The 21,441-nt window shown below is 39.7% G+C and overlaps 1 protein-coding gene across 1 annotated transcript in view; it reads left to right on the top strand.

Annotated features, from left to right (window-relative positions):
- The first annotated feature begins 3,146 nt into the window (after positions 1 to 3,146).
- LOC107042162 (FAS-associated factor 1) overlaps positions 3,147 to 21,441 on the top strand; it is a 218,078-nt gene continuing 199,783 nt past the window's right edge. Inside the window, exons 1-3 of the mRNA XM_015263074.1 lie at positions 3,147 to 3,586; positions 3,857 to 3,925; positions 4,016 to 4,295. Coding sequence (XP_015118560.1) covers positions 3,548 to 3,586; positions 3,857 to 3,925; positions 4,016 to 4,295 — 388 coding nt within the window. The 5' untranslated portion in view covers positions 3,147 to 3,547. The remainder of the gene's footprint in view (positions 3,587 to 3,856; positions 3,926 to 4,015; positions 4,296 to 21,441) is intronic.

The raw sequence follows: 21,441 nt of genomic DNA, 5'->3' as shown, positions 1-21,441 counted from the left end.
GAGCGAACGGCTGACGAAAAACCTCAAATGATTCTTTTTCTCGCATTCAGTCCGTGATGTTCCACAGGCCCGTGTGCGCATGCGCAAATGGTCGCAACAATGCTGTAGCGAGTGGGAGCGAGAAGACGGAGACTTCTCTCTCGCACAAAAGGTTCTCATCCCCGGCGCTGAATTTAGGGGTTGGAGCTAGAAAATTGCGTTTAACTTTGAATCCATAGGAGATTCGCGGGTACGATCAAGACAAAATTTGTGGTAAATGTTCTAATAAAAAATATGGAAGAAAAAAAAAATTTTATCGAATCAATGTCAAGATATGAATAGCAACATATATTAAATTCGCTCTGAATAAATAAACAAGCTATGGAAAAAAAACACTGATATTCCGAATTACAAAAAAAAAATTCATTAACTTCAATTTTTTAAATGGAAAACATTTTTTTTCCCATCTGATCTTCACGCGGCTCTGGGGGATGAACGGTTGGGTATAGAGTTAAAGTGCCCCAAACATTTTTTGTGTAGAAATTCGAGCTCTACAACTTTGTATATCACGTTTTTGGACGTACAGCGCGTTATTCACGAGTTATTTCGAAAAAACGGTCTTCAGGGGTAGTTTTTTGGCTTTTTCAACCCCCGCACAATCTTGGGGAACCTTAAACATCCGCCATTAGTTTCGTACGCCCAAATCACAAATTGTATCAAAAATGGAGCCTGATTAGCAAACATTCGTATGTTAGACCTTCGTTCATTGGACTACTCCGGACTCACTCGACGCCGGAGAGCCGTTCGGGGTTTCTCCGCGCGTTTGAAAATTCATTCCTCCGCTCCTATTTCAGATTAAGTAATGAAACCGCTGTCATTTATTGAGAATTTCATTCTCTATCGGTCGGCATCCGTTTCATTCCTTCATCTTAATTAGGGTGGGAGAAATGAATTTTCCAATCGGGAGAGCCCCTCCGGGCACACTCGACGTCGGAAACCCGTTCGGGGTTTCTCCGCGCTTTTGAAAATTCATTCCTCCGTTCCTAACTGAGATTAAGAGATGGAACCGATGTCATTTATTAAAAATATAATTCTTGAATGAATTTAATTTTTAAATGAGAAGAACTTGTTCGGAGTTACTGCGCGTTTTGAAAATTCATTCCTCCTCTCCTAATAGAGACTAAGGGAATGAAACCACTGTCATTTATTGAGAATATTATTCTCGATCGATAGATGTTGCGTTCATTCCCTCTTCGCAATTAGGGCGGCGGGGGGGGGGTGTGGAGAAATGAATTTTCTAATCGGGGGAGCCCCTCCGCGCTCACTCGACGCCGGAGAACCGTTCGGGGTTACTCCGCGCTTTTGAAAATTCATTCCTCCGCTCCTACTTGAGTAGGATAGAATAGAATTTTCCGAAGATTCCAAAAAGCTTCATTGTTCTTCGTGCATTAATAATGGGGATCTTCAGGAAACTCCTTGCGATCGCAAGACTTTTACCGATTTATTTTTCTCCGTGTGACGTCCGTATAAAAGATCAAAAAATCAATTTAACAATGGGATAAATGGAGTGGAGAGAAAAACGTGAATATCTTGGAAATTAGATGCGATAAAATGGGCCCTTTTCACGTGGACGTACACATATAATTGGACTGAAATTTATAGAAATTTTTAATTTGCAATGACGAAATTCCTTGAAATTTCTGTATTACGGCAACGCCATAAAAATTCCTACTAAGTTTTCCCGGAATTTCCGCGAAAATATTACTGAAACCTACAGACATCATTCCTGAATTCAAGACTTTCCTTTGATTTTCAGGATCATGTCACTAGAAATTTTTTACAAAATGACTCAATTTTAACATTGCTTGCTCATTGCATTTCAGAAATGCAGCTGCCTAAAAAAGACACATCGATTCCTAGGAACAACGTTTTTTTTTCTCGGTAAATACAGACAATAGAGAAATGTCAGAGTGGAATTCCCGGATTTTTTTTCACTCTCGATTAATTTTTTAAAGATTCAAATTGATACTTGATTCATTCACATCGTTCCATTCCATCGGGAGATATTGTCGATTGGAGACAATTTTTTTATGGTCACTGAAAGAGGCAAACCATTCATCTAAATCTCGCAATAATCTGTGAAAAATCTTATTCATTAATCTATTATTATTGAATTAATTCCATTATGTGTAGATCGCTGGAGAACAACGAAAACGTTCCAACCGTTCAAACGAGTTGTAATGTTTTCTCTCTCCTTCTTCTCCATTTTCTTTCTCACTCGCACTCGTTAAGTTTGGCGGAGGACGGGCATGTGCCAACGCGACGGAGACAACAATGAGTGGGAGCGAGCGCGATACATATTCCTTTCTCACTCAGGGGGGGAATAAATATATATAATCGAACATTACTATAGTAAAAAAAAACAAAATCTGCACAATTATTCAATAGAATCACTGGAAAACTATAGTTTTCCAGCGACAGCGCTGGGATTTTCCATGAATTTTTTTACCTACGTGTCAATAATAAATATGTCGAGAAAAAGGAAAAGACTTTTAGATCATTACATTCTGCATTCATTATACTATTGATTATAATATGTTCGATTTTACATTCCTGACAATTATTACAAAATGCGAAGAGCTACCGTATTGAGAACCCCTTTCCGGTTATCGACAAATTTATGCTCGGACCCTACCATACCGACAGTTCCGTACGCTCCATCGTAGTCCATGCACCACCGTTACGTTTTTTGCTGTTGAACACTTTACATTGGCCCTGCTCATCTCCCCTATGATCTCTGGTAGAGTTGTAAAAGTACAAACCAAGCCCCCCCCTGCTGATTACCCCTATAATCCCTGCTCTGAGAACCAAAAAAATCCAGGGTGGCTCAGTTATCATGGAATGTCCCATATGTCGAATATTTCTAAGTGTCGAAATATCTCCCAGTCGAGCATTGGTGAATTTGAGCCCATTCGAAAATCGAACACTTATATCGTTGGGAATTTTCTAGTCGGTCATGTCGTACATTCTGACGTTTGAAGTTTGGAAAATTAGGCCCCAACCTTTTTACCGACTGTCGATCGTGGCGCCATCCCTCCCGTGGGATGATACTCAGTTTCGCTTGGGGTTGTCTGAACCCCGAAAACAGTCTCTACTTTACTCTATCCCCTTTGCCTCTATGCCCGTAATGCGTAACATAATGACCAATAACCATAAAATCCGAATTTTTATGAATTAAATTCAAATAAAAAGTATTTGTGATTACTCTTGTTAATGCGCCACAGATAATTTAAAATTAACGACGATCTTGTATTTTTTACCCTATACCATGAACCCATAACTTCAATTTTGGATTCCGCTTTGTATTGCTCTTTTCACACTTATCGTTCGACTTGTTTTTTAAAAATCCTTGCACTAGTGAACGTGTCGACAGTTCGTGCTTTGTACTCCAGAGTACAATAAATGATTTTTCAGCCCAAAACATTGAATTAAAACAAAGAAAACTGAGGGAAAATTTTCAACTTCGATTCAGTTTTGTAGTGCATTAGGGTGGATAAAACGTCGTACAATGTCAGAAAATCGTGAGGTTACTCTGGCCGATTTCCAGGTAAAAATCAATTTTTCAAATATAGTATAATACCTATTTACTGTTTCACTGAGCAAACATTATGTTAAATGATTTTCCAGCACGACATTGCTAGTAATTAAAACATTTATTGGTTTGCTGATAAAAAATGATGATTGTATTGTGGTTATTCCTCGATTTTATGGGTCATTGGAATCATCTGTCATGAATATACGACAAATGTGATTATCGAACGGAATACAAGAAAAAATGTTATTCCCTATTTACCCATCAGTGCACAAATTTTTGCAGGCTTGCTCGGGTATCGATGATGTTGGCGAGGCAATCATGCACCTCGAGAACACTAATTGGGACCTAGTGGTAAGTAATCACCGTCAGTAATTTCCGAGCGATAATAAAATATGCCCGATAATATTGAGTAACGTGAAATTTTATTACAATATGAAACAGGCTGCTTTGAACAATGTCATGCACCACGACACACAGCAATTGCCATCAGAAATGAGTCCAGATATTGAAATGATGGAGGTTGTGCAGGGAGTGCCAGTTGTAACATTCTCATCGTCCGCAGATGTTTCCAATCAAAATAAAACACAGGAGAGTAATCAAGATAATTCAATCAAGCCAGGGACAAGCAATCTTAAAAATTCTATACCTAGAATACTAACATTCAACGTCAAATATTTGGACCACACTTATAAAATTGATATCTCAGACAGCTGCACACTGAGTATGTTTATTCTCCATCTAGAAACTCATGAAAAATAAGATTTCCATTGCAAAGGAATAGAAAAAGATAAGTCAAGTTGACTTCCAGATGATTTGTTGGTATATATCTCTGAATATGGCTTTCCATAATGATCTTTGGGGGTAGACTTGGAGAAAAAGGTCCTCTTGAAAATTGCAGTATCTCCCTTGAATTTCAATAAATGAGACATTTCACTAATTGTCGACCGTTCATTCGCGTACAAAATCGCAATCATTCTCGAAATTTCCCCAGATATTTAGGAAATTTGTCCTAAACTTATAGACTATAAACTCAGTTGAAAAGGGAGGTATGCGCAGTAGGTTTTCGTTTTTCTGCCATATTTTTTCAACTTTATTTAACATGAATTCATTTTTGCTGCGAAAGATTGGAATATACATTGTTTTATGACCTTATAATCCAAGCCTAAGCCGAGGATTATAATCACATGAGTCAGATAATACTTTTATCACCGTGTGATATACAATATGTTATGTCATTGGGCGTAGAAAATTTCGATCTAACCAAGCGACGCGAGGTTAGAATTGTGGTTTCTCAGGGCGAGTGACATAAATTAGTATATTTCAATACGAGCGCGTAATAGTATATTACGTTACGAGTGCGAAAAAAGGAGAATGTTAATAGGAGTGGGGTAATGTTTTCAGGGATAGTCGTAGGACACGCGAAGCGCTACTTCTGTCTCTAATAGTATATTGTGTTACTAGTGCATAAAGTTTCACTTTTTCACATGCACGTACAGTACATCTTATTTCCGTCCCGGCGGGCGCGAAGTTACATTTCCCTCCCGCTTCGCGGGAGGGAACTCTGACTTTGCGCCTACGCCGAGACGGAAAATCGCGTTCTAACCACAGGAAGTAAAATAAAGGACCTTCAGCCGCGTGCTTACCAACCTCGCCTTCGGCTCGGCTGGTAATTGCACTGGCAGCTGAGGATCCTTTATTTTCCTTCCCTAGGTTAGAAATATACTATTTTTGTGGTATCTGTCGAGTCCACTTTCCGCCCTTGGTGCACAATATACTATTTTGTCATGTGTGTTTGTTGCGGCCTACGGCCGTTATAATAAAACTGTGATGGTTACTCGTCCATAAATCGCCGCTTTACGGCCGTAATGACAAAATATACTATTATGCCACTCATGCCTGCAACCGGCTGGATTACACACTCGACGCTTCACGTCTCGTGTCTAATTCAGCCGGTTTCAGGCTTCGTGACATGAAATTTTGTTCAGTATTTGTTGGGAAATTTCGTCCTTAACGTGTGTGGTTACATCACTCGCCTTCGGCTCATGCGGTAAACCCCACACACGTTAAAGACGAAATTGCCCCACACGTGCTGAAATATACTATTTCCGTTTTTCCCCTTAAAAAATGGTATTTCTCCATTTTTTCGTTTCTGAAGAAAAACATTGCGATCATTCGAGTTTCGCATTCTCTAATGTTATTCGGAAATGATGTAGAATAGTCTGGAAGGTAAAGACACAATGTTTGGTAACCATGTCCGGGCGGTTAACAAGCGAGACCCTTTCGGAAGTCAATTTTTCGCAAATTGAATAATCAAACGGGAAAAGCTATTATGGAAAAATTGCCTTCGTTGAATGTTGGATATTTTTTTCTTTAAATTCTAATTCTCTTTGTTTTTTTCTTTTTACTTCCGAATGGAAGCCTTGTAATCGTTCGATTTTTAGATTTTACAATTTTGCTTGGAAATGATGGAGAGTGGTCGAAAACAAACACCTTCTGTGTATGTGCCCATGTCCACCTGGTGGTCAACTTTTAGGAAATTGACGAATTAAAGGGCTAAAATGATTCCACAAAATCTGAAATTTACTCAGATTATAGATATTAATGAGGCCTAATTGTGTGCTAAATTATAGCCCAATCGATGCAGCCCGTTTTGAGAAATCGCCATTTGTTTCTAAATCGTTTTTCGCAAAATCTCAAAAACTTCTCAACCGATTTAAATATTTTTTTTCACAATATTCGTCTCGATGTCGTCTATCTCAATCAATGAAAATATGCAGCTCCAAAAAGTTAGCAGACCAGGGTCATTGGATCGGGTCGGTGAAAAACTCGAAAATACGTGCTTTTTGTGTGCTTTTTTCTGCTGAAAAAATTAAATTTTCTGCTCCAAAGTTTTCGCCGAAAATTTGATTTTTGAGTTTGGGCCATTTATCTAGCAGACCGATCTCATCGGATTGGCATAATTTTCATAGTAGCGTGAAGTACTAATTGTGCGCTAATTTTCTGCGGAAAAATTAATCGATTTTTCCCGAATTTTCCGCGAATTTCCCAGGACGCTGAAAATTCGTATAGTGCTGACAGATGAATGGCGGGTCCCACAGACCCAACGATGTATAAAACGTTTCGATGAATCATATGCTCCAATTTGAAGCCCATAGAAAATTTTCTGCTGTAAAATTTTCGCCGAAAATTTGATTTTTGAGTTTGGGCCATCTAGCGTGGAGTATTAATTACGTGCTAATTTTCTGCGGAAAACTTAATCGATTTTTCCCCAATTTTCCGCGCATTTCCCAAGACTTCACAAATGGTCTAGTGACGATAGGCAAATGGGGGTTCTCACGGACCCAAGGATCTGCAAAAGGCTTCGATGGATCATGTGCTTTGATTTAAGGCTCAGTAGGAATTTTCTGCACTATTCTTGAATGACCCTAGCTTTATCGATCAATAAGACCCAATCCAAGATGGCTTCCGTGGGTCTCAAGATGAGTCAATAGCATCGATGAATCATGTGCTTTCATTTAAAGCCCAGTATGAATTTTCCGCTCCATTAACAAATGACCTAAGCGTCATCTATCAATAAGACCCAATCCATGATGGCGCCCGTGGGTCCCAGGATGAGTCAATAGCATCAATGAGTCATGTGCTTTAAGTTGAGGCCCAGTAGGAATTTTCTGCTTCATTAACACATGACCCAAGCGTCATCTGTTTGTTTTCTCAGTGAGAGAAATAAGAATGTATTGAGGTCTTCATTTTTTTGTTCTCTAGATAAAAAAATTCTGTGCAAAATATCAATGACTCTTTAAAAAAAAAAAAAATATGAACCAACATAACGCCCAAGCTGATCTTTTTTTTTTGTAATGTATCATCGTCCTTATTGAACAAACAAAAAAGTCTTTCATATTTTGCACATCATTCTTTTCCCTTTTAACCATCCATAGATGGATAATTTTCGTTTATTCTCTTATTTATTCGACTTATGTCGGTGAATCACCATAAAAAAAAATGTCCCACACTTTCATTCCTAGAATGAAAATTTAAGAATTTCAGTAGATATGGGTGTGGGGAAATTTTTCCGGGGTGTCATGAGAGGTCTTTTTGTTGGGACTGGAACAAAGACGATCTTATGCGGGGGACCACCAGCGCCATAAAATACACATTCGAAGTATTGGATACCTCGGCGACGCAGGCCAGGAATTCTCGTCTAAACAAATGACGAATGCAGCGTTGTAAATGACGAATACAGCGTTGACGATGAGGGATACGGCGTTGAAGATCTCCACTGGGAAGTGAAGATCGAGTTTAGTTTTCGTCCAGCAACGAGGGCGAGAGCACATCGAACTAACTTTTTCGATTATTCCTTGAGATCATTAATTTATGTTCGCATTCCACATTACTATTATTGTCAAGCAGTTTTATAATACACCACGGATTATTTTATAGTGAAAAGGATTATCTTAGTGTACTTATTCTATTACTCCCACACACCTTTAAAATATTTACTACATGGGAGAGGTTCGGATAACACATGAAAACTGTTGATGACTCGGAAGTCATTGAACGAATCATTTCCTTCGCATCTGCTCCAAAATGTAGCAAGAAAATATCTCATAATATAGTGGCGAGTTATATACATAGTAATCACTAATGAGTCGATGCTGATGCGTCCAATAATTTTCAAGGATGCTCTGCCTCTTAATTTACCGACATCGGTGAAATAAATGAGGAAATCAACTGAAGCTTCTCATTTATGATAGTTATAGGAAATAGAAAAATGATATGCGGAAAATGGGAAACTATTTATTAGAAATAATGATGAGAGTACATTCTAAAAACATGGCTATGTTAGACGTGATGTTGCTTCATATTTTTCAAGGAAGTGATTGATATTTTGAACAGAATTCTTCTATCCACAGATGCAAAAAAACTTAAAACCTCAGTCGATTCTCATATTTTTCTCACTAACCTCTTTAGAAATTCATTCAACGAGTGAGCATCGACTCATTAGGCATTACGACGTACATATCTCACGAGTAGATTATGACATATTCTCACGCTCCATTTTGGAGCAGAAGCAGGAAAAAATGATTCGATCAATTAATTCTCTAAAAAAATCGGCAGGAGGTAAAGCACCGAAATTTTTATTTGTTTCAATGAGTAGTGCTCAAATCGGGGGATTCACAATACTCATATCCCCATCTGTTCTGTAGGTTTTGTCTCCTACTTTGTTCCCTCCAATATCAATTAGTAGCTAAAAAGCGCCTTATTATCTCATAGATATACTTTGTTTTTATCGGTTTTTCACATTTGTCGCGCTAGCTTGATGCTCGAATCTAAAAAACTTCATTTATAGGAATGCTATTATAGTACCAAACAAAAGTCTACACCAAAAAAAAGCCTGAAAGCTCCTAATTTTGTGCCTATTTTGGACTCGATTAGAATATCCAGGACTGCCACCATGGACGGAGCTGATCAATGAAGCTTGGGTCTTTTGTTCATGGAGCAGCAACTCAAGAAGGCCATCCCGATTGGGTCATACCAATCAATGAAGCTTAGGTTGTTGCTCATTTCGAGATCCAGGGGCGCCATCTTGGATACGGCTACCCAGATCAATGAAGCTTGGGTCGTTAGAGAATGATGCAGAGAAGTCTTACTGGGCCTTAAATCAAAGCACATGATTTATTGATGTTATTGACTCATCCTGGACCCCACGGGGGTCATCTTGGATTGGGTCTTATTGATAGATGAAGCTCAGGTCGTTAGATAATGGTGCAGAAAATTCCTACTGGGCCTTGAATGGAAGCACATGATTCATCGATGCTATTGACTCATCCTGGGACCGACGGGTGCCATCTTGGATTGGGTCTTATTGATCACTGAAACTCAAGTCGTTAGATGATGGTGCAGAAAATTCCTACTGGGCCTCAAATTAAAGCACATGATTCATTTATGGTATTGACTAATCCTGGGACCCACGGGCACCATCTTGGATTGGGTCATACGGACAGATGACGCTTGGGTCATGTGTTAATGAAGCAGAAAATTCCTACTGGGCCTTAAATTAAAGCACGTGATTCATTGATGCTATTGACTCATTCTGGGACCCATGGGCGCCATATTGGATTGGGTCTTACTGATAGATGACGCTTAGGTCATTTGTTAATGGAGCGGAAAATTCCTACTGGGCTTTAAATGAAAGCACATGATTCATCGATGCTATTGATTCATCTTGGGACCCACGGAGGCCATCTTGGATTGGGTCTTATTGATCGATAAAGCTAGGGTCATTCAAGAATAGTGCGGAAAATTCCTACTGGGCCTTAAATCAAAGCACATGATCCATCGAAGCCTTTTGCAGATCCTTGGATCCGTGGGATCCCCCATTTGTCTATCGTAACTAGACCTTTTGTGATATCTTGGGAAATGCGCGGGAAATTCGGAAAAAATCGATTAATTTTTCTGCAGAAAATTAGCACGTAATTAGTACTCCACGCTAGTATGGAAATTATGGCAATCTAATGACATTAGTCTGCTAGATGAATGGCTCAAACTAAAAAATCAAATTTTCGGCGAAAATTTTACAGCAGAAAATTTTCTGTGGACTTCAAATTGGAGCACATGATTCATCGAAACTTTTTATACATCGTTGGGTCTGTGAGACCCGCCATTTATCTGTCAGCATTATACGAATTTTCAAGATCCTGGGAAATTCGCGGAAAATTCGGGAAAAATCGATTAATTTTTCCGCAGAAAATCAGCACACAATTAGTACTTCACGCTACTATGAAAATTATGCCAATCCGATGACATTGGTCTGCTAGATAAATGGCCCAAACTCAAAAATCAAATTTTAGGCGAACATTTTGGAGCAGAAAATTTAATTTTTTCAGTAGAAAAAAGCATACAAAAAGTACGTATTTTTGAGTTTTTCACCGACCCGATCCAATGACCTTGGTCTGCTAACTTTTGGAGCTAAAATATGCATACCCGTTCACACAAAGTTTCTGAGATATTTCCATTTTTTGGTTTTTCGTTCACAATCCTTGTTAGGCCTCTAACTTTTGGAAAAACGAACATATGAACTTGCAATTTGGCCTGCAGTTTCCTCTTTGCACCCCAATGTTTTGTATTGAAAATGGGCTAAATCGAATGGTTAATTTAAGAGATATTAAAGTTTATATCTCAATCTATTTTCTAATTTCCCCTAACTTAGGTTTTCTTCAAACCTTTAGCGAATGCGATGCATCAGGTTGGAAAGAGTTTGGATGGGGGACGAGAAAGATAAAAAATGCAAAAGGGGGGAGAAATACCCGAGAGTGCACAAAATTCATTATGCTAAAACCATTCGGAAGCATACCATCAATTTATTCGTGTGCGTGTGTTTTTTTCAATCGATGCGTTTTTACGTAATCTAGAACTGATCAATGTATGGAAAGGATCATCTTGGCGGTTTGTTACTTATTTACCTAGTGAATTGACGTTGAAGGCTATCATACCCTAGGTGGTATAATAGCTGCATTGAATTATCAAAAAGAAAAAAAAAAGGAAGAACACAGTTTTATGGAAAAAAGCCTTTTGGCATAAAAAAACCCATATTTATTATTGTAAATACATTAAGTTAAAGGATTCACTGCGAATGGCGGTGTCATACGTGGGTTCACACACACACACACACATACAACAGAATGTGTTTTTCAGGTTAACGATTCAATAGCAACGGCCAGCACGCGTCCACACATGCCGATAATGAGCTTAAACTAACACTTTGATTACTTCGGTTAATTTGGGGGTTGTTTGGCGCAATTTTTTAATTGCGTCCTTAGGAGCGTGGCTTCTGTGCCACGTGAGGACACGAAACCGTGTGATTTCGTACCGATGATCGTTCGTTTGCTTTGTTGCGAATTCTCAGCCACCTTGCTTTAAATTCTTGTTAACTAGTGCACTAGATTTGTTATTTGTTATTTAAGTTGCTGATTTTGTTGGTTCAATTAAGTTTCAAGTCAAGATGACTTCGTAAATTTTGGATTTTTGTTAGCTTTCCACACACGCTTCAGTGTCAGTTTTTTACTCTGACGCCATATACAGCCGTCGGCGCGCGCACAAGTCAGCGAGAACGGCGCTTGTAAGGTGCTGCCACCGCTTGTGGCCAGCATGCGAACGCAGCTTCAAGCCTTCACATGGGTTACGATGTAGCATACTCCCGGCGAAATCTGCGAAATAGTATTACAATCAAATGTTATGAATCAGGTTAAATCAATTCATTTTTTTAACAATCCTTGGTACGCTAGACTGCAACTAAGTTACAGGCAAGAGACAGGCAAGTGATGTTGCGTTTGTAGATGCCACCAGCAGTCTTAACCGATGCAACTCGGACGATGCCGTCACTCCCAGGGAAAACTTCGACGATCACTCCCAGTGGTCATCGTGCACAGATGACAAGATCATCCATGAGGAGGACTACTGAACCCAGTTTTAGTTCACCAGTGGAGTCCTGCCACTTGTGACGAGTCTGTAGTTCGTGGAGATATTCCTTGTGCCACTTATTGCAGAAATTTTGTTTGGCCTTGGTGATGAAATTGTATGTAGACAAACGATTATCTGGAACTAAAAGAAACGATTTCTCAGGCAGAGCGTTGAATAGTCTACCTATCAACAGGTGAGCTGGAGTTATTGCTAAGCGATCATTGGGATCGACTGAAAAAGTACATAAAGGTCGCGAATTCAAGATCGCTTCGATTTCGATGAGAAAGGTGTTAAGTTGCTCATAAGTGAGCTTGTGATCTTTCAAAACGCGCTTTAAGTGATGTTTAAAACTCTTTACAGCTGCTTCCAGTGTTACCAACCATACTATTATCATGGTATCTATACCATGAAACTGGCTCCGATACCATGTACCATGATGCCCATCATGGTATCATGGTATACCATTTTTCACGCGAGGAATGAAGGGAATGTCCGAAAAATTCATTATCTTCGGATAACTTTATTAAATATTTTAATGCTTTTCTTTCCTGAAAATTGCATTGATTATATGGCTTCTATCAGCTGCTGGATCTCCTGGATATTGTTCATTCGCAATTAATGAAAAAAATATATATTGCAGTGATGAAATTTTTGATGCCTTAAGAAGGCAAGTTTGTATCGAAATTTTGGGACTTGATACAGGTTTTGGAACCTGGGAAGGTAACAAGTGCAATAGCAGAACACTTGTACAACAACATCATCAAAAGCTTCACAGAGCGAGGGGTTCCAATGGAAAATGTCGTAGGCTTTGTATCTGATGGTTGCAGCGTTATGATGGGTGTGCATAACTCCGTTGCCAGTCGTTTGAAGCGAGATTATCCACACATTACGATCCTAAAGTGCATTTGCCACTCACTGCATATTTGTGCAAGCGACGCTTGTAAACAATTACCACGTAGTTGTGAAGGCTTAGCTCGCAATATCTACAATTTTTTCAATAGCAGTTGTAAGAGGCAAAGTGAGTACGTGGAATTCCAGATATTTACGAACGTTGAAATCCACAAACTCTTGCATCCATCCCAGACACGTTGGTTGTCGTTAGCATCAGTGGTAGACAGAATTCTCGAACAATGGCCTGCTCTGCTATTGTTTTTCAATGATCAGTGGTTAGCACTCAAGTTGAAGGCGGCAGAGTCCATTCACGAAAGTTTGAATGATCCGTTCAATAAACTGTTCTTGTTCTTCCTGCACTGGGTTCTCCCCAAATTCACTGAAGTCAACAGCTATTTTCAGTCTGCCAAAGTTGTAATCACAGATTTTCATGAGGCCATGGTTGATCTGTATAAGACCCTCCTTTATAGTTTCATGAAGAGATACTACGGGAATTCTCGTTCATTATCAGGAGTGGACCCTGAGGATAAATCCCATTATCTTCCAATTGAAGAGATGTATCTGGGGGCACAGGTGCTACAAGAGCAGCAGAGCAGGAAGATCCAGGAACGCCCGGATCTACTGAAACATTTTCGAGAGCAATGTCAGGCCTTTTTAATCTCTGCCTGTCTTGAGGTACGAAAGCGATATGACTTTGAGAATAGTTTTTTGGAAAACCTGAGAATTTTCAAGCCCAAATACGCGCTGTCAAGCATTGAACGACAGAAAACGCCTTCTCTCGGTCCTCTTCTACTCATGCTCCCCAGAGTTTGTGCCAAAGAGAATTACCAGGACATTGATGACGAGAGGCGCCGGCTTTGCTGCTACCCTCTTGACAACGAGATGAAGGCACTGGACACTGATGTATTCTGGGCGAAACTGTTGGCCTTGAAGAACGATGGCGATGTCCATTTGTTTCAGAATTTGAGTCGCTGCGTTCTCAATGTGTTATCGCTTCCCCATTCAAACGCCGACAGCGAAAGAGTGTTCACCAAAGTCGACCTCATAAAGACGAAATTGAGAAATCGCCTCATCGTATCCACCGATCGAGGTACCCTGTTTACCATCCAGCATGTCGTGGCTAGCGGTGGCTGTGTTGCTTTCAGACCTACCAAAGAGATGTTGTCGAGGATGACCAAAGACTCACTCTACGATAAGCCAAAAAATCCGAAAGTATGACAGCAAGACGAAGAAGATGACGGAGGGGATGTGATATTCGAGGATGTCTAAATTGAGACTTGAGATTATTCAATATTTATATTATTAAAAAATGTTCAAGATGACGTAGGTACTACTCGATTCAAAGAAGTCCAGATTGAGACTTGAAATTATTTAATATTTATATTGCTAAAAAATTATTCGAGGAAGTCTCGATTGAGAGTTAAGATTATACTAATTTTTGTGTTAATTTGTGTTATTAAAAAAAGTTTATGATACAAAACTTTTGAATTTTCTCATNAGGCCATGGTTGATCTGTATAAGACCCTCCTTTATAGTTTCATGAAGAGATACTACGGGAATTCTCGTTCATTATCAGGAGTGGACCCTGAGGATAAATCCCATTATCTTCCAATTGAAGAGATGTATCTGGGGGCACAGGTGCTACAAGAGCAGCAGAGCAGGAAGATCCAGGAACGCCCGGATCTACTGAAACATTTTCGAGAGCAATGTCAGGCCTTTTTAATCTCTGCCTGTCTTGAGGTACGAAAGCGATATGACTTTGAGAATAGTTTTTTGGAAAACCTGAGAATTTTCAAGCCCAAATACGCGCTGTCAAGCATTGAACGACAGAAAACGCCTTCTCTCGGTCCTCTTCTACTCATGCTCCCCAGAGTTTGTGCCAAAGAGAATTACCAGGACATTGATGACGAGAGGCGCCGGCTTTGCTGCTACCCTCTTGACAACGAGATGAAGGCACTGGACACTGATGTATTCTGGGCGAAACTGTTGGCCTTGAAGAACGATGGCGATGTCCATTTGTTTCAGAATTTGAGTCGCTGCGTTCTCAATGTGTTATCGCTTCCCCATTCAAACGCCGACAGCGAAAGAGTGTTCACCAAAGTCGACCTCATAAAGACGAAATTGAGAAATCGCCTCATCGTATCCACCGATCGAGGTACCCTGTTTACCATCCAGCATGTCGTGGCTAGCGGTGGCTGTGTTGCTTTCAGACCTACCAAAGAGATGTTGTCGAGGATGACCAAAGACTCACTCTACGATAAGCCAAAAAATCCGAAAGTATGACAGCAAGACGAAGAAGATGACGGAGGGGATGTGATATTCGAGGATGTCTAAATTGAGACTTGAGATTATTCAATATTTATATTATTAAAAAATGTTCAAGATGACGTAGGTACTACTCGATTCAAAGAAGTCCAGATTGAGACTTGAAATTATTTAATATTTATATTGCTAAAAAATTATTCGAGGAAGTCTCGATTGAGAGTTAAGATTATACTAATTTTTGTGTTAATTTGTGTTATTAAAAAAAGTTTATGATACAAAACTTTTGAATTTTCTCATAGAACCCTATTTTATCGGCGGATACCATTATTTCCTCTGAAATACCATTATTTCTCCCACCCCATTCCATGATCCGAGCGCCGCGGGTTGGCAACGCTGGCCGCTTCCCAAATCCTTACAAAATGGGGAGACAGTGGCGGATTAAAATGCCACTCGATGCGCCTGGACAAAGTGCTTCCTACATCTCTTTGAAATCAGGGGTGGAAATGAGATCATAAAGTTCGCTGAATTCTCTGTTCGCTCCAACGAAATTTGTACCATTGTCAGAGTAGACATGTCCAGGAACCCCTCTACGACTGACAAACCTTCGAAAAGCTGATAAAAAACCTTCGGTGAAAAGGTCAGTGGCAAGCTCGATATGTACGGCTTTAGGAACTATGCAAACGAACACACAACCGTAGGTTTTGAGGAACGATCGGTTGCGATCTTTCTTCTCCTTGATGAGAATTGGTCCAACGAAATGAACACCTGTTCGAGAGAAAGCTGGTGCTTCGTTAACTCTAGCTCTAGGCAAATCAGCCATCTGAGCATGAACCAACTTTGGTTTCTGGCGGATGCATTCAACATATTGACGAACAAGTTTCCTAATTTGATCCTTGTCATTTAAGATCCAGAATTTGGTTCGAATGGCGTGGAGAGTGCTTTGGATCTCTGCATGGAGATTTGAATGACGAACCTGTCGAATGATCATATCCGTAACAGGATGTTTAGTGGGCAACAAAATGGGATGTTTTTGATTATAGGAAGTTCCGACCTTTTGAGACGTCCATCCACACGGAGGATTCCCTTGTCATCCACGAATGGATGTAATTGATCAAAAGGAGTCCCCCTCAAACATGAACGGACTGAACCCCCTGAAGATTGATTGGTGAAAAGCTTTCGGAGTTCGATGGAAAATCGTTCACGCTGAACCATCATGAAGATGCGATATTCGGCTTCGTGGATTTCCTCAACAGAGAGTGGACGATTCCGAGGAGCTTGTGGATTCTTCCAACGCAGGATGTAAGCAACAACTCTTACAAATCGTTCGAAGTTCGAGAAACGAGCGTAAATCGATTCACATGAAATTTTAGTGAGTAGGCAGATGCTCTTTTTTAGCCCAGGCACTTGAGTGACCGAAGGTTCGATCGACTACGGCCATTGGGATTGATCGAGAACTAACCATCTAGGACCTGAAGTCCAGAGAGAATTTTGACGAATTCGGATGGAAGTTGTCCTGGCGACAATGCGTCAGCTGGGTTGTCCTCAGACCGGACGTGTCTCCAGCTAACTTGATTTCCTAAAACTTGGATATCTGCAACCCTGTTGGATTCGAAAGTTCTTAAAAGATGAGGGGCTTTCTTTAGCCAGCAAAGAACGATAGTGGAATCAGACCACAAATAAACCTGATCAATGGAGAAGTCCAACTGAGCCTTAGTTTCGAGATATAACCTTTTGTGGATGGTGGCTGCGCAGAGTTCCAATCGAGGAATGGTAAGTCCGTTCAAGGGTGCTACTCGAGATTTACTGCAGACCAGTTTGAATTTGTCGAGAAAATGAGATTTCTTGTAACCTTGGTAATTGAAGTGCTAACGATGTCCATTTGGTGTGAACATCCTGAGGAAGAGACTCATCCCAAGTCACCTTAGCCTTCTAGCAGTCTTAAATTAAGACTTTAGCGAATAAAGTTACAGGACCTGGTAGCCCTAAAGGATCAAAGATTTTCGATAACTCAGAGAGGAGTTTGCGTTTTGTTGCAGCGACGTTCGGGTTAACCTGACTCAAGGTGTACCGCAACAGATCATTTTGGGCATCTCATATGATTCCCAAGGTTTTCTGGACTGGATCATTCTTGATCAAACAGTCTAAATCAAAGAATCTTTTTTCGATGGTGTTCAAAGCTGAACGATGATTAGACGACCATTGTCGAATGACAAAACCACCGCGTGATAATAAAGCAATCATCTCATCACGGATAGTTAAGAGTTCATCTAAAGAATCGGCACCAGAGATGAAATCATCGACATAGAAGTGACGGAGAAGAAGTTTATTGGCACGTGGGAAATCGTGTGCTTCATCACGAGCAAGTTGTTGGATGGTACAAACTGCTAGAAATGGAGCAACGGGTGTACCAAAGGTACAGTGTTGAGTTGGAAAGTTCAAAGCTTGCCCTGATAGGGCCATAAAACCTTTTGGATCTGTCGATCATCTGGGTGAACCAGGATTTGACGATCCATTTTTTCAATGTCCGCCGTGATGACACAGCGATGAGTGCGAAATCGAAGAACTTGTTCGAATATGGTGTTTGGAATAGTGCGACCAACCAGGTGGGTGTCGTTGAGCGAAATGCCCGTAGAAGTTTTGGCCGAGGCGTCAAACACTACATGAACCTTGGTGGTTTCCCTGGAATCCTTGATGACGGCATGGTGAGGAAGATAATACCCACCTTCAGTTTGATCACAAAGAGTCATATGACCAAGAGAAATGTACTTCTCCATTACTCTGCTGTACTCAGATTCCAGTGGAGGATTCGATGAAAGTTTTCGGTCTAAGGAAGAAAAGCGTTTGAGGGCTTGCCTACGAGATTCACCTAGATTGAATTTGGAATTTCTGAATGGAAGTCGAACTATGTATCTTCCAGTAACATCACGTTTGGTATGTGTAACATAGTGTTGTTCACAGGAAATTTCATCACGAGATCGAACGGGTTCATGATCAAAGTCTTCGATGTACCAGAAACGCTCAATAAGTTTGTTCAATTTGACGACATTGCAAAGAGTGGTTGTTGAAGAAGTCAGCATCTCAGACCCGCCGGCAACGATCCAACCTAAACGAGTCTTTAATCTGACCAATGGACAGAACCGACAACGTGGTGTTAGAAGCTAACAAAAGGTCGATTAACCTTGGTAGATGAAACTGAGAATCAGCGAGTTGGAGATTCTTAGGGATGTTGAATTGATTTCGAGGGAACGTGTCATTAGGCACTGCATCGGCAATGTTTGGCACTAGCAACAAATTTAATTGTTGTTTGAAGTTATTGTAATTTGAATGAAGAACCAATTGAACATAGTTTTTCGAAACAGTGCACAGACCGTCAACTGCTCCAATGTTAACAGAACAACTAGTTATGGATAATGCATTTTTTACAACGCTCATCGCTTTTACAAGGGAACTGATGAACCCAAAGACAATTCTGACAGGCCTTAATATTTCTTACAAGATTCCAACGATCTTGAACACCAAGTCCGTTGAATGCCGGACATTTGAAAAGACGATGAGCTTCCTTGCAGTTCGGACAGACCAAAGAGGTGGATTAAGAGGAAGAACAATCAGCTGTGTGGTAGTCTTAGCAATTTTATTAGATGACTGAGGAAGATTTTCTCTTCTCTTTTTCGGATTGTGATTACGACTAGGTGTGGATGAGTAATCCAAAGCTTGCTGCTTGAAGATAGCAGTTTGGATGAACCTGAGAAGGCCGTCCAACCTTGGAAGTTCATCCATCTCAAGTTTATCTTGCCATTTTCTTCTGATTACTGGAGGAAGGCAGCATTCGATGATACGAACAACGAAATCGTCACCAGATCGAGCACCAAGACCCTCCAAAATATGAAGATGTTGACGAGCCTTGTCCAAAAGTGTCGATAAGTCGTCAGCAGACGCTTTGGTGAATTGAGGAAGATCGAGAATGGCATTTAGATGTTCTACGGCCACAATTCGTTTGTGATCATACAAATCCAAAAGAGTTTGCCAAGCCTTTGGATAATCCTTGTCACTAGGATCGAATTGGTCGACTTTGGCCAGAGCTTGGCCAGTGAGAGAGTGGAAGAGTTGATTGCACTTCACTGCGTCACTGATGTCAATTCGAGAATGAATAAGAGCAATGAATTTGTTCTTGTATGTTGCCCAATTTTCACGCTTACCATCGAAAACAGGGATTCGAATTTTAGGGAGTTTTAGTAAGTCTTGCCGTTCGGTTATCGTGATGTTGCTAGGGTTCAAAGTAGAACTTAGAAGTGGCTCGACTCGTTGCAATTTTGTGACTGCACTAGCCACCTCGAAATATCGAGACTCAACATCCAAAAAGGCGTTTACTTGAGGATTCTCGTATTGGAGTAAGGTTAACTCTTCGTTGTACTTTAAGGAATTTTCATAAATTGTCGACAAACTGTTCAGGCGCATTTTAGCATTTGTGGGATCAACATTTAGGCCTTCTAGGTATTGTTTTAATTTTTCTAATTGAGTGGTAAAAGAATTCAATCGTTGTTGAAGGTACGCAACGCGTTTTCTCTCTTCTTGAGAAAGTTCCATTTTTTAAAGTTTAAAGTTTCTGAATTTCTTATAAAAAAGTTTGTATTTTAAATTAATGAAACTGACGTAACTTTGTAGAAATTAATAAAATACTTGAAAAGATGAAATAACTATTTTATGATAATTGAATTTACCAAATAACTGAGAAAAAGCAATTAGGTTCCGTTAAAATGTATCAAATAATGAACTAAAACCCAATTAAATTACGTTAAATTGCAATAAAAGTAAGTCGTTTGAAAAGGGAAGATGTTATCAACAAATAACGAATTCGATTTAACGCGTGTTAATGCTATGAACTCCACAGATACACTCGCTGACGCATGCGCGCGAGCAGACGACTTTTCTGCTCACACGACAGCTACACAAAGATAAACAATATAAATGAATGGGAAAATAACAATAAAATGAGCAAAATTGAGCAATTGAATGCAAGGAAGATGAATGTAGCATACTTATCTTTTGCACTATTTCACGGTGCGGAGACCTGCTGGACGGTGATGCTTCCTGGAACGGGAGTGACGGTTGATGGATGACGAGAAGTGTTGCTTGACGTGATGATTCGTCGAGGAATGCTTGAGAGTTTTTAGAACGTTTTTTGTTTATTTAGAATATTTGTGTGCACACGTCACTCGCAGTTTCCCGTTGAGGTCGTGAGTTCAAACCTCACAGGAGGCACCATGAATTGACGTTGAAGCCGCACCGCACTTTTTTTCATTGTTTAAATTACACTGCAGTAAAGCTATAGAAAATTTTGAAAAAATTTGACATCTCGTTTTGAAGTGTCTAGAAGGCCAATCAATGAAAATATCTGCTAAAAATATCATAAGTAGTTAGATTTTCAAATTTTTATTCCGTAACTTTCGGCAGTGTACCGTCTATAAGGTGAATTTTCTGAAAAACATGGAAACTTTGAGCTTGAACGTATAATTAAGGGTAACATTCAACATAAAAATGGACTCACAGGACTTTTCAAGCATACGATCTAGATCACTGTTCATTTTTCTCAGGTTTTTCCTAGATTTTTCAAATTTATCATTATGTCGATTTGTGCTGGTGCGGCGTGGCACTTACTGCGCTACCAACGGAGTGTTAATCAGCGTATAGTCGCGCTTTAATCAGGATCATGAATCATCATGAATAAGTATTTACCTTAATAAACTGATATCTGAGTTTAACAGAGATAGAGATTTTGATATAAAAAGATCATGACGGTATTTTGTATCTTCATCTGCAATGATACTGTTCTCACCATTTTCTAACTGGATTAAGAAGACATTGAAAGATCCTTTTCAAATCCGGATTTAATTACTATTACTGATACTTCATTCAGTAATCATGAGAGAAAGAAACGATTTTCTCTTTCAAATCGCATGAACAATGTGATGTAACTTAACCACAATTTGTGCAACTCTTATCTTACTCCGATAGAATGAAGAGCGTATTGTTATTAATTTTTTGAGCTGTGACTGATTTCATTTTAATGATAATTTTTTGAGTGATTGTTGCAAAGTCGATTTTTGGAAAAATATTAATTTTTTCGAATCCATATGAAAACTTGAATCTTAATTAGTGTCAATGACTATAGCTTATTAATGTCTATATTCATGAAAAAATTCACGAAATTCGATAGATCCTTTTTAAGGTGTTTCGTCCGTTGAACTTTGGGGGGG

The sequence above is a fragment of the Diachasma alloeum genome, unplaced genomic scaffold, assembly GCF_001412515.2.
Source record: "Diachasma alloeum isolate Michigan unplaced genomic scaffold, Dall2.0 Dall_scaffold_00428, whole genome shotgun sequence".
In the NCBI taxonomy this organism is placed as follows: domain Eukaryota; kingdom Metazoa; phylum Arthropoda; class Insecta; order Hymenoptera; family Braconidae; genus Diachasma; species Diachasma alloeum.
Note: the sequence above shows the minus strand (reverse complement) of the source record. Positions and strands in the feature narration are given on the sequence as shown.